The sequence below is a fragment of the Triturus cristatus genome, chromosome 9 (genome assembly GCF_964204655.1).
Source record: "Triturus cristatus chromosome 9, aTriCri1.1, whole genome shotgun sequence".
In the NCBI taxonomy this organism is placed as follows: Eukaryota; Metazoa; Chordata; class Amphibia; order Caudata; family Salamandridae; genus Triturus; species Triturus cristatus.
Genome location: NC_140592.1, coordinates 57,036,414 through 57,049,974, shown reverse-complemented (window position 1 = coordinate 57,049,974; position 13,561 = coordinate 57,036,414). Strand labels below are relative to the sequence as shown.

Genomic DNA, 13,561 nt, shown 5'->3' with positions numbered 1-13,561 from the left:
CTCCGGGTTATGGACTCTGGATATCCCTGAGTGAAGGAACCCTGCCTTTATTATCTCCTGGGCGTAGCCTGTAATATGCCCTGTGGGTAGTAGAGATAACCTTCGAAATTGCCATGTTTCTGGTACTTTTCCCTCCAGTACAATCAAGCCATGATCTGTGTCCATACGCTTTGGGGGCTCGGTACAAGACTGAGGGCCTTTCACCAAGAGTCTCTGCATTCATGGCGAAGTCACCGCAGCTGTGGTGGGATCCCCGGATTGTAGTTTCTCATTGCGGAGATCTTACCATGAGTGCTGAGGCTCTTTGTGAATCGGGCCTTGAGTGTGGCCAGCAGCAACTCCCTGCAGCCCAAGTGATCATGCTCGTTAAGTGCGGGCACGGAGTAAGGTCTTTTACAGTACACCTGCCCACGATACCCACAGGGCGAGGCTGCAGACAATACCAGGTGGGTACTAGGCATCAAGTTTATCCTGTAACCATTGTTTTCTGATCCTCTGTCATTGTCATTGCTCTGTGTCCAGCACCCCATGCATGTGTGAATCCACTCTCCTTTTCTAGGGTAGTTAAGGCCAGGATATCTCTCAGTGTTTTCTTGCATGCCACGCCTTCCATCCTTTTCCAGACAAGACAGACTGGGAGAGGACTTTAGAGTTGTAAACAGCTTTTAACAATATCCTACTTTTCTCTGACAGGTGACGAAGAAGGTGAGAACCATGCAGATGTTCCATAAGCCTGTGAGCAGCGCCATGCAGGGCGACAGGGTGGGCATCTGCGTCACGCAGTTTGACCCGAAGCTATTGGAGCGAGGCCTTGTGTGCACTCCGGACTCCCTGCACACTATCCATGCTGCCATCATCTTGGTGAAGAAGATTCCATATTTCCGTGGCTCGCTACACACCAAGGCCAAGTTCCACATCACAGTTGGCCATGAGACTGTGATGGGCCGAGTGATGTTCTTCAGTCCAGCTCCTGATGACTTTGACAAAGAGCCCCCAGAGCAAGGTTTGGATTTTGAAAAAGAGTACCTTTACCAGGAGGAATATCTGTCCAAAGACTCCAAATCTTCCGATACAAACGAGGAAAGCAGCCAAGTGGGCGAAGGGCGGCTGCCCAAACAACAGTGGGCCCTTCTGGAATTCGAGAAGCCAGTCACGTGTCCGAAGCTGTGCCTCGTGATTGGTTCCAAACTAGACACTGACATCCATGCCAATACCTGTCGGCTCGCCTTCCACGGGGTACTTTTGGAGGGACTTGAAGACAAGAACTATGCTGAGTCGTTTCTTCCAAAGCTGAAGGTGTACAAGCAGAAGCACAAGGAAGGGCAAGTGGAGCGGGTGAGTAATCTGCATGTGATTTGCGTGTGTAAAGCAGTCTGTGTGACTCATTCCTACTTCTTTGTTAGCTAATAGCCTCTCAGCCAACTGATAGTTGAGCTTTCTGTAACATTCTTTGTCGATCTCTACAGTAGGGTGTCTGCTACGGTAAGCCCAACCTTGCCTCCCAAGACAGACCAGGAATGAATGTGAACATTTCATCAATGATTCGTGTGGGGGTTTCGGTACCTTTATTGCAAAGCTCAGGAGCAGTTTGGATCAGAATACAAAATTCTAATCGGCTGCTGGATGGTCAGAATCTCCTAGTGGCCACATATCCTATGCAACTCCATGAGCTGGCAGACACCTTAGGGATGAGCATCACTGGTGGTCAGGAGAAGCCCCTGTCCTTTCCAAAGCCACAAGGGAAGGGTAGACACCCTTGCCTCTCCCCGCCGCAGATGGTAGTGGCTCAAGGGCCAATTGGAAGGAGAGATGTTACAGAGGACGGCAGTTTGGCCTACGGGCGCCAGGGAGTGGTTGCAGTCTACCACTAGCACCAGAGATAGCAGGTGACAAATACTTCTGGCTGCCTTACGTAAAGACTTGTTTCTTGCTACCTTCATAGAAAGGAGGCTGTCATGACCAAGATGTTGGGTGTTCTCTCAACTTTGTTGTTTTGGGACCATAGGAATATGCTATACCTTAATATCTATTAAGGAGTCACCTCTCCTTGGGACAAACCCTTAAATGTGTGTTTTGAGATGCCCTTAAACATATGATTTTATTCATGAAAGGAAATCCAGAAAGAGAGTAAAGACTTTTAAAGTTCAGGTTTGTATCAGAGGGTTGTTTGCGGAAAATGCGACCACAACACAGGTCTGTGGTTCAAGGTTTGGCTGTCTATTACCTAGTGGCGGTGCACAGGGTAAGATGTTCCTCAGCAGTACAAGCTGTTATTTGAACAGGTACTTTGAACAGTGAAATGAGCAGTGAAGCTAAATATGAGGACACTTATTACTACATATATAGCTGCAGTGACCCTATTGAATTACAACAAAAAAAGTGAACTATTGAAACCTACAAGTGTGATGCAAAAGGTGAACTGTGACATACAACTACATTCCCACAATACTGGGAAAGACCAGAAAAAGAGGATCGGCCATTAGAGCTAAGGTACACACTTGAGAGTCACTGTTGCTGGTTTGTGGTGTGCAACCACACTACTTCCCTTTGTGTCTTTGTTCTACTGCATGTCTGCGTTGCCTGTCTTCAACATGATCCTTGTACTCCCATTGAACTTAGACCGCATCCTGTCTGATGTGGTGCACTTTCTTGGCTCAGGCTAGGGAGGTTTAGTGAAGGCTCTGATAAAAAGAACCAGGGATAAAGAGCTTGCCCACAGGCGCGGTTTAAAGTGGCTTTCCGCAGCTTAAGCTCCAGCTAGCCAGTGTATCGTGGTGTAGAAAGAGTGACATGGCCCCTGAGCAAGCAAACAAAATGGACTCTCCTAACCCACATCGGTTAGTAAAAGACAGAATTAGCTAGAGGGAAGTGGGGCCTCTACGCACTTGCTGCTCTAATGATAACTATGCCTTTGCAGTGGATGGACTAAGACTAGAAACTTTGATCTACAATAGAAGCCGTAGAGTGGCATCTACCTTTGCGGATTTTGTCGTGATGTACAGGCTCAGATCCGTCATACAGCGACTTCCAGTCTGAGCCTCAGGTGGGGTCGATGTGCCTTCTCTTAAATCCACTACATGTTAGACCCACCACCTCCTTCCTCCATGGAACAGCGCCAGTCACCACCACAAAATCCCACATTTTCTCCCAAGACATCTGTTTTCTGCCTAGAGATTGGCACGCCACTTCTTTTTCATGTTCCAGAACCACATAATCAACTTCTCTTGCCCGTGACCATTCAGCATTAGGGCCACATTCTTGGTACAAATGGAAGAAAAGTCAATTATAAATAAATCTAGTTGTACGTATCAGCACTCGTTAACTTTTTTGTTCATCTCTGTTAATATCATACAGCAAAATATATAGGTCCCGCGGATGTTTTATTTTTTTGTTTTTTGGGAACTGGAACACATTTTTTTTGACTAAATTCAACTCTTGCTCTAAAGCCAGCTGTGATGCACAAGAGTTCTTTGCTCTTCTGGAAATATTCCATATGAAAGCAGAACAGCCAGGCTCCAGCTGTTAATTTAACAACAAAAAGACCTCTTGGAGCGAGGTTTGATTTCAGCGACAACAGATCCGTAGGAACATGCGGCAACAACACATATTTGCTTTAGATACTCAGCAGATTGTTGAATTGGCATCCAGTTGGTCATGCCCAATGTTAAGTAGAGAGTATCTACATAGGTCTGTTGCTTTCCATATAGCAGGAAGCAATAGTACCCGTCGCACATATGTTGCATAAAAGTGCTTTACATGCAGAATTCTTCTCTCTATTGAAATTCATATTGGAACAGTTAGAAAGCTGATGTTTTAGTGCAGCAGCCCAGTAGAACGTCTGATACAACCCGCATACACACCAGACACCAAAGCCAATCCTTTGGCAACGAGTTGCACCCTCTCACCCTACCAACATACTTTTTAGAACCATCTAGAACAAGTTAGCAGAAATGTCTGACAAATTCCATCCAGAGAACAGCCTGCAGAGGGTGGGTAATGGACAAGCGTTCACCCGGGTGGAATGAAATACAAGGCAAAGTCCTTTGCCTCACACTTCCATGCAGAGAATACATTGCAGAGATGCAGGTTGGATTGAACACCATTTTATTTGCAGATGCATTTCTTGGGCATCCTGATAGAAGCTAGATGTTCAGGAAAAAAAGGGATTTGCATATGTGACCTATCAAGTGATTCCAAGCTCCAAATTATCACCAAAAGTTGGAAGAGAGACAACTTGTCAGCAATCCTCATCAAAGGCATTCTCAAAAGAACACTTAAATGCACAGAAACCACACAAACGAGGTGCAATTGTGTACTAGCCGTAGTGCACAAAATATCCCTAATGACTACCATGATTAGAGATCACTCAGTACTAGAGTACAGATCCTTACGTATTTGTTGTTCGCCACACCCAGGTTTCATTGCCTTATTCCTTGTAGTCTACTGACCTACTCCACAAAAAAATGACATTCACGGAAGCCCTTCTGTGTCCTAAGAGACATCATCAAATGGTTTGACACAATTGATCACCACCACATCCTAGACCAACCCAATTACCAGAAGTGTGTTGCCATAGCACACACAATTGGACACCATATTCAGTTTATCCCCTCGAGTGCTAAGGACGAGATGGTCATGTCCTCAGTACCATTGGGGCTGGCTGCGCTGAGGACAAGACCATCTCGTCCTTAGCACTTAAGGGTCTAAAGAACCTCATCAACGTCAGAGGCACACAGCCCATCTCCTTGAGTGATCATCATTTCAATGTTTTCAATTTAAGCCTCACAACCGCAGCATCATTACGACATCCAACCCAGTCTCCCTGTGCAGGCCACGGAGAGCTTCAATGGCCCCTTCGACTCAGAAGTGTCGACTGCGCCACCATTGAATCTTATCAACCAGTTCCACCCCTGGCTCACCAAGGTTTTCGACAAAGAAGCTCCCCTTAAAGCCTCATAACTTGTGCAAGGACGACAGAAGGCGGACAAACTCAACTCAAACATAAGCCTACAAAAAATAACTCAGAATCCTAGAAAGACAGTGAACAAAAAAAATACTTGTCCCAAAAAAAAAATCTAGTACAGATGCATTACAGAATGTACAAGGCGACAATTAAAAAAGTGAAGAAATCTCACTACTCACAGCATATAAGCGATGCCACCAACTCGACAAAATAACTATACAAAACTTCCATAAGATTTCGAAAAACAAACTGCTTCCCAGAGTGGGTTAATAATTCCCAAGAATATCTGTGTTAATTAGGCTGAATTATGGCCACATGAACACACATCCAGAGCTATATTTCTTTAACCAACTTTGCATAAAAAAAATGAACTAATTGGGATTATCACCATTGCTGGAATAGCCAAATAGATTAAAGGACATCCTTTAGTCTTTCTATGTGTTCATAGGAGATGGAATGATCATTAAAGAATCATTATCATCCAAAGAAGCTGCCAACAAATTAAAAACATCCTACATCAAGCCAAGCCTGAGGAAGCAAGGTCTAGACCCAAAGCATCCAACAAACTACAGACTACATCAAACCAACAGAGAAAACATTTATTCAGATCTCAGGTTTTATTGAGAAAAACCTTTTTCCTGTTTGACCAATAGACACTTCTGAGCTGGAACAGGGACTGATTCAGCATGAATTGCAAACTGGGACTTCCTCAAAAAACATGGTGGACTCCAGCAGAGTTGCCGCTCTCCCCCTACTTCACATGTCATATTGTGGACCAGCAGCTTCTCTTTAAAAGATTAGGTGTTACAAGAATATGGGATATGCCCTAAAATGGATGCAGTTTTACCCTAATTTTAGAAATTGTGTCATAGCCTACTTGTCTGTCAGCACGATTCTCACAAAGGTAAGTTTTCCCTAAGGCTTAACGGTTGTCCTATTTTGTTCAACGTATACGCCCCCACTCCTTGAGCATTAGAACTCCTTTGAACGTACCTTTTATAGCTATAACTATGCAGAGTACCTCATTATGTTCATTAAATTGGAAAACTCCTAAAACCTTGGGGCACCTAGACTTCTGCATGACTTTAGCCATTAGACAGCTAGATAAGAAAAAATAATTTGGAACTAAATCCCTCAAAAATAGACTTCCCTTATAGAGTATGTCTTAAATGCTGTAGTCCTGTCACAACTAGAGTATGTGAATGGGCTTTACCTGGGGCTTAAAAAGTGCCTAAACTCCAGTCAATCCAGACAAGTTCTTAGCCAAGAGTGACATGTCAACAGCGCCAGTGCCTGTGACTCCGTGGCTGGCTGCGCGTCACAAGAAGAATCTCCTTCAAAGCTATCGGCGTCGCCCGCGAGGCGATCCAAAACGCTGGACCAATTTTTCTACATCTAGATTCAAATTCTCTACCCATAGGAGGCTCCTCAGATCAGGAATGGCATCGGTGTTGTTTTTATTCCTCCTTTCAGAACATCCCGAAAAGGTGGCAGCTCCTTCTTGGTACCAACCTGCAAACTCACCCAAGAAAATGGTAATCCGCGACGACGTAAATATAAAAAGAGAAACAATTTTGGCCATTCTCGTGCATATGGACATTACCATGTTGAAGAGAACTTCTGACATCAACACTATGCAGACATTCCACAGCCTTAGAATCGTGAAATCTATGAAAATAAGGCAAAGAGACACCTTTCTTGGCTCATGTGGAAATCAGAAAAGTATGGATAGTGTGGAAGCCACCTAGTTTGTTTCCATAAGACACTGTAGATGGGATTCAAGCAAGAAAGCGCTGGAATAATTTTTCTTGGTCATAAGGGGGCTTTATTCTTGAATTGCTGCTGCAGGTGGCTTGTGTGTAACCTTCTCCTCCTCGCTACTGTTGGGTCATGGTGTGGGTGTAAAGGCTACTGAGGTTTTAGTGAGTGGGGTTGTGCCAGTATGTGGTGCTTTTAAAATATTACGGGGCATATTTACAAGGGCTTTATCTCTGCTTTTTTGGCTTAAAAGGCCAAAAAAGCGGAGATAAAGCGATCGCCCTATTTACAAGAGGGTGCAAACATGCATAATCGCATGTTAGCACCCTTTTCCCAGCGCCTCCCTTTGCATTACTTACGAGATGCAAAGTGGGCATCACTAGGCTACCCTGGATGGACTACCTTGCAAATATCGCTGATGTTCACATTGCAATATTTACAAGGTAGCCCACAGGATTTTAGCAGACGTTCGATTTTGGCGAAAACTGCAGTTTTCGCCAAAATCTAACGTCTGCTAAAATCCTGACTTACCTATGTTTATAGGGGGTGGATTATGCCGATACGACCACAGGGTCGTATCAGCAAGGTTATCGCCGTTTTGCAGGGAACATCGCTGGAAAACCAGCGATGTTCCCTGCAGAACATCGATAACCTCGCTATCTCTGGAATTGTTATCGCCCTGGAGCAGCGCGTTGATGATAACGCACTACCAGGGCGATAAATTCCAGAGATACCCTGCGATAAGAAATGTATCGCTAAGCAGGCCAGCGATAATTATCGTTGGCCATTGATAATATGCCCCTACATTTCTTAGATTATCAAAGGATCCAGCAAATAGCTGTTTTCAGAGTTGTTCTAGGGAGAACAGATAACATAAAAGAAAAGTGAGGGCCGCTAGTGTCTTGAATTCATGGTGCATGGGTCTGAGGTGTCCTATTCAAGATGCACGGTAGTGAACACTTATTTGTTGGGCCGGGTGCATTCGTTGAAGAGGTTGGGCCCTGTCCCTTTCCAGCTCACAAAGGGTAGGAGAGAAGTTCACTACTAGGCATTGAACACAGCATTTACCTTTTCAAAGGTAAAGTAGTATTATTCTGTGTCAGAATTAGAGACAAGATTTTCCCAAAAAGTAAATACGTCTAAATCCGACTTTCTTCCTGCAAACATGCATAGTCATAGGTCTACAATGGAGTGCTAAGCTACCGCTTGAAGCTCTTTGTGACCGTTAATGGATCTATCATCCTTATCTAATAATACATCCACATTGAAAAAAATGTTTAAATCATTTTGTTTTCATTTGACATTTAGTTCATTTCCACTGCATTTGATTTTTAACTAATCTAGGCTCTAATTTCGACGCAAGCGAGTTAATGCACTTTGAGAACTCATTTGAGAAAACACGTGTGGTGCCCACTGGCATTCAGTGCACATTAAATGGGTGCCAGGCACTAAGTCCATGCAGCTGCCATGGACTCTAGGATTCAAATGCAGCTCAGAAATTATAATGGCCGCCATTTACCCACTGGCAGGAAGGCGAGGTGCTACGTCATTGGAATTTTGTTGAGGTGTTGACAGTTGTGTGCACGACATTTGCAGATCAGCAACTTCCCAGTCAATGGATGGTTTTGGAAGTACAGGTAAGCTATTCTGCTGAAGGCCTTCGGTTAATCCTAGGCATGGACCAAAGAGTGTTTATGGTGGATTCACTAAGGATAGGAAGTTTAACCGGTGTTTGACGTTGCCACACTTCTCTCTACCACTTAAGTCTTGTTTGAGCCTATTAGATCAAATAAGGGAGAATTGAAGCTAGTCTGTTAAAAAAAAGTGTAAATTACTTCTAATTTATGCACAATAGAGATGGTGAATATAATAGGGAGGACAATATCTAGGATAAACTGCAGAGTTTCGACTTCACCTGTGTTGAAGATCGTAACAAAGGTCTTGGGAAGAAGTTATCCAAGCTCCTAATGTCATTTAGTGCTTTCAAGAACACATTTGTCTCTAAACCCGTGTTCCAATTCATTTTTTTAAATTTTCATTATAAAGTATGAGTAAAACAGTATGCAAAAAGAAAAGGAAATGTGTGTTCCATGTATAAATAAGCACACACATGGGTCATAAATCAACCAAAGTCAAATCCAAAAATATGTTTAGATAGTGCTGGAAAGAGAAAAAAGTATATTTAAGTAATTTGCATTTATATAAAATGCGCTAAAGGGGAGCTGATTATTATTCTTTTTTTTTTTAAACCTTTGAATGCGACCTGGTTTAAAACATATTTCTCTTTGCAAAAACTTATGAATCAGCCTCATCTTCCCATATTGTAGCGGTCCCCTTTGTAGACTATCATTTGGTCCCTGCAGTTGATAAAGCTCTAAAAGTTAGGCTCAGAGTTCTTCTGGTTGTAAGATTTAATGCTTGTCTTATTTTTTTGTCACCTTTGTCAGTTCTTTAATGGAAACATGATTTTTCCAAGTCCTCCATTCAAAGCTCCTGAACGTGGCTGAGGACTGGTTTCCTATAATTTCACAATACCTTCCTCAGACAGGCATCCACAGAACACAAATCATTTTTTAACAACTTTATTTAAAGTTTTATATATCATGTACATCAAGATAAACATGCATTCTTAACCACTTAACCAGTAGAAACAAGATTCCAATTTCTTGTGCAACAACTTCCTCGTGTGCCTGCCAACCCGACTGCCATGGCCCTGGCTGTGCTGCTTGAATCAGTGTCTTTACAGCCCACGTGATAAGCATTGTGTTCTCTTCTGTCCTGGTGCTGTCCACCCACGTCATGGGGATGTTACTGGCTAATGCACCAATAAATGGGGAAAAGATACAGAGGGCAAGAGGGTCCTGTTTCCTGCTCGACTTGAAACACTGCTTTCCATCAGAGATGCTAATAGCCCAAGGAGAGCTTGTTTTTCCTGGCTCTCTGATGCAGACCCATCATAAATCAACGACCCGCCTGGAAGTACCAGAGAGAGGAGTCTGCACTAACCTGGTGGGACATGGGGAAGTTCTGTCTCTGGACGTTTTGAACTTGTTTTGTAAAAATAAACCTTTTGTACAACTGCAGCGACACTTGGGAGCTGCCCTTATTTTGTGACAACCAGATGTATTTTCCTAGTTTTGTTGCAGCAGTACAGACAGCTAAATCAACAACCAGGCAATGCACATAAATCTAATTCTCAATAAAAATGTGTTTTCTGGTACTTTGCATGTTCCCCTTCTTAACACCTGTTCTAGTCGTGAGAACGGTCTCTTATGAGGAGACCTGATAGACCCTTAAAGGACCTGCCTTACCTTTGCCATCGATGAACTGCTCTCGTCCTGACGAAGGGCTGCCATCATACCTCTGGCTTCGGGCAGACCACTGGAAATGGGGCTGTGTCAACTGAATGGACTGTGTATTCCTTTTGTATCTACTACGGTAAGGCTGTAAGGGGATGGAGTCCACCGACTATACTGTCCACTCCATCACTGGTCTAGCACCGATCCATGAAGACCACAGGTCACCTATCTGCAAAAGAGCTCCTTGGCTGGACGACTCGCTAGATGGCGGACCTAGGAAATGCTGGACCTCACCGGGAGCTGGGAGAATGGAGACGGGTACCATTAGAAATTCCACAAACACTTTTGATAGCAAGGGGCTGCTGGTTAGTTCTTCATGAGCACTGTCATTTAGTTGATGTTAGGGGTGAAGATTGGGACTGCAGTTTGTTGTGGAAAGTACAAATATTTTGTCAGGTCTTTCCTTCTGTCTATCCATGATAATGTCTTCAGATAAGCTGATGAAAACTAGGTGCAAAAACCTCACACTTCATTGTGGCCCTGTTGTGGGTGCTCCTGTCTGGAGATGGTCCCAGTGCTATCTGCTGTGAGAAGCATCACTCTACACAAAGCTGTGTCTGGAGAACAGCCGAAGGACACTGGAAAGAGAACCACCCCATTCTAGTCCTGATGATTGTGAAAGTGGAGCTGTGTCCTTAGTCTAGAAAATGTGTATCAACAAGGGACCCACCCCACTGGGTTCCAGTTCTGCGTCCTTCATGAACAAGGGAGTGCTTCACAGAGTACTCAAAAGGCTGTTGTCTGCCTAAAACCCAGTCTCCCAGAGGCGAGGCGACATTACCTGCAGTTTGAACTTTCTGTTGGAGTGGCTGAGGGTCTGCATAGTGCCTAGAAGCCTGCCTGCTTGGAGGTGCATGAGGAGAGACTGTCCAGGAGGAGAAGCCCAGCGTGACCTGGGTGGAGGGGCACCCAGGGAAACTAATTGGCAGAGAGTGAAGTAGGGAGTGGCTTTTGCTACAGAATACTGCGTTCACGCAAAGCCTATGTGAACACAACTGCCTTGGTGATTGTGCCAGTTCGAACGGGGCTGCAAATGCTGTGGTGTTCATGTCCGTCCTGTCCGGGCTGCAAGTGCTATAGTGATTGTATCGGCCTCTTTTGGACTGCAGCTGGTCTGGTGATCATACCTGCCTGGTCAGGGCCCTTACTTGCTTCAGCGTTGGCCAACAGCCCTGCAGGCTACATCCATCTCACTGGCCAGACGGAGCCCCAGCTGCCAGGCTGGCTCCTGCGTGGAAGCACCAGGGCTTCCAATCCATGCTGGGAACTGGCCCTTGCATATGAAGGCCGCACCAGGCCTCCTTGGCGGCCCCTATGGGGATTACACTAAGCTGCTTGATCCGCACTTGTCCAGCGTGTCTTCCTAACAAATACACCACTGGGGTAATAACATGTGATATGTATGAACTGATTGCACATAAGACTTGTGGGGCACCAGAATCTGCACCCGAGACGGATTTCTGCTTCTTTCATAATTACTTGGGGGGCGGGGGACAAGTTTCTCCAGGGTTGCACAGTGGGGACAGAACAAGGGGTGATCATTAGGCATAGTGCCACTAGGGGCACTGATAACCAGGATCACTGTCCAGTATGCTGGATTTAATTGTATATCTTTTAGTTCTACTGTTGGATTAAAAAGTACTTTCTTTTCTAAAAAGACAAGCCCTGTGTTAGACATTGAAGTTATTGTGAATGTTGATTGATTGTTGAGTTCTGAGCTCATGCCCCCCTCACACTACTTCCCTGAGAAGCCTGTGTCTGCTCGCCCTCACTACCCTGAGAGTCAAGTGTGAGAAGGGCTGTACTTGTCCCAGTTTGCAGAGTCATAGAATGGACTGCCGTACACCAGTGGCAGATGACCTCAGCCACAGTTGTGCGGCCCACTAGCCCATAGGCCCGGTAGCTCAGCAAACGGGGTCTAACCCCACCTCTTATCTCAGACACACCATACAGCTATATACTTATCTACAGGGCCTCCACGGTGAACCAGTATCCCCAAACCCTGGGATAGGGAGGGTACTCATCTGGCGTGGGAACCGATAATTTGGAACGGTTGTAACATATTTGCCTTTTCCATATACTCTGGCCTTTATTTTGTAGGCACTGTAAAATATACAGAATATTGTGAAATAGAATGTAGGTCGACTGTGGGCATTGTATTTTGACTTTGCCTTCCTGTCTGAATACAAGACGTTATTTCCTCTTGTGCAGTGTTTCACTCACTTCCTGTTCGTATTCTGAGATACCGAAGACCTCTTTCTGTGGCCCACAGAATTCTGGGCGCAAACTGCACACCCAGTAATTAAGCACGATGGAATGTATGCAGTGCACAATTTGCTCATCATTCTGGACCTCCAAATTGGAGAAAACACAATAATTGTGCAAAAATTGCACGTTTTTACCCTTGTTCTGAAGTGTGCAAACTCAGAATTCTTGCAGTTTACCATCACTATGTGCACAAGGTGTTACCTTTTCAAAATCGTGCATGCCCAAGTCAGAATCCAAATTAGGGCGGAAACCAAAGTTTAGGACTTGCACAGCTCTGAAGATGGGGGACTTAATAAAGCTCTCTGGTTTCAAAAGTATGCCATCGAATCTTCAATCCGGCTCTGCGCTGAAATGAAGAATGGGACAATAAGTTAAATATTATGAATATATAACAAATCCATCATACCTATTCTATATTTTCTGTACATAATTAATGCTTTACTGTTTGATTCTTAAAAAATAATGCAGACCTTTATATTTAATGCAAAAAGAACAATTGACGGACAGAATGCAGAACAATATCATACATTCCCCCAGTACAGAGATCTGGGCCTAAATCCATCGTTGTTTTGCTCCCCGTGCCATTCCAGTTTGGACCCAGCCATATGCAAATCAGTCTTGACCCTGCGCCCCAATGGGAACAGTCTAGCCCGAACTGCCAGGCCAGGTCCTCCCTGGACTGGAAACAAGCATCCTAGGACCGGTTTCGGGGTTTCAGCCCTCATCAGCCAGGATAGCTTGATTCCAGTGGCATGGAGAGCACAGGACCCACGTCTGGGCATACCCGTCCCACTCGGGGTGACAAATGAAAAAAGAACAATTGATGGACAGAATGCAGAACAATGTCATACATTCACCCCAGTACAGAGATCTGGGCCTAAATCCATCGTTTTTTTACTCACAACGCCATTCCAGTTTGAACCCAGCCATATGCAAATCAGTCTTGACCCTGCGCCCAATGGGAAGAGTCCAGCCCGAACTGCCAAGCCAGGTCCTCCCTTGACTGGAAACAAGCATCCTAGGACCGGTTTCGGGGTTTCACCCCATATCATCCAGGATAGCTTGTCTCCAGTGGCATGGAGAGCACGGGACCCACGTCTGGCCACGTCCTTTATAATTAAAGCTAACATCTTTAGGGAGGAGCTCTTGTTCCTCCCTGTTTAAGAATAGGATTAGTTTTAAAATCTCCATACTTGCGATAAAGAATATAAAC

The 13,561-nt window shown here is 44.7% G+C and overlaps 1 protein-coding gene across 3 annotated transcripts in view; it reads left to right on the top strand.

The window, feature by feature from the left end:
* EEFSEC (eukaryotic elongation factor, selenocysteine-tRNA specific) overlaps positions 1-13,561 on the top strand; it is a 628,480-nt gene that overhangs the window by 327,458 nt on the left and 287,461 nt on the right. For all 3 annotated transcript variants that reach the window (XR_014968482.1, XM_085624392.1, XM_085624391.1), the window contains exon 5: positions 694-1,335. Coding sequence is in view for 2 of the 3 variants with exons in the window: in XM_085624392.1 (XP_085480518.1) it covers positions 694-1,335 (642 nt within the window). In the remaining variant the exon portion in view is untranslated. The remainder of the gene's footprint in view (positions 1-693; positions 1,336-13,561) is intronic.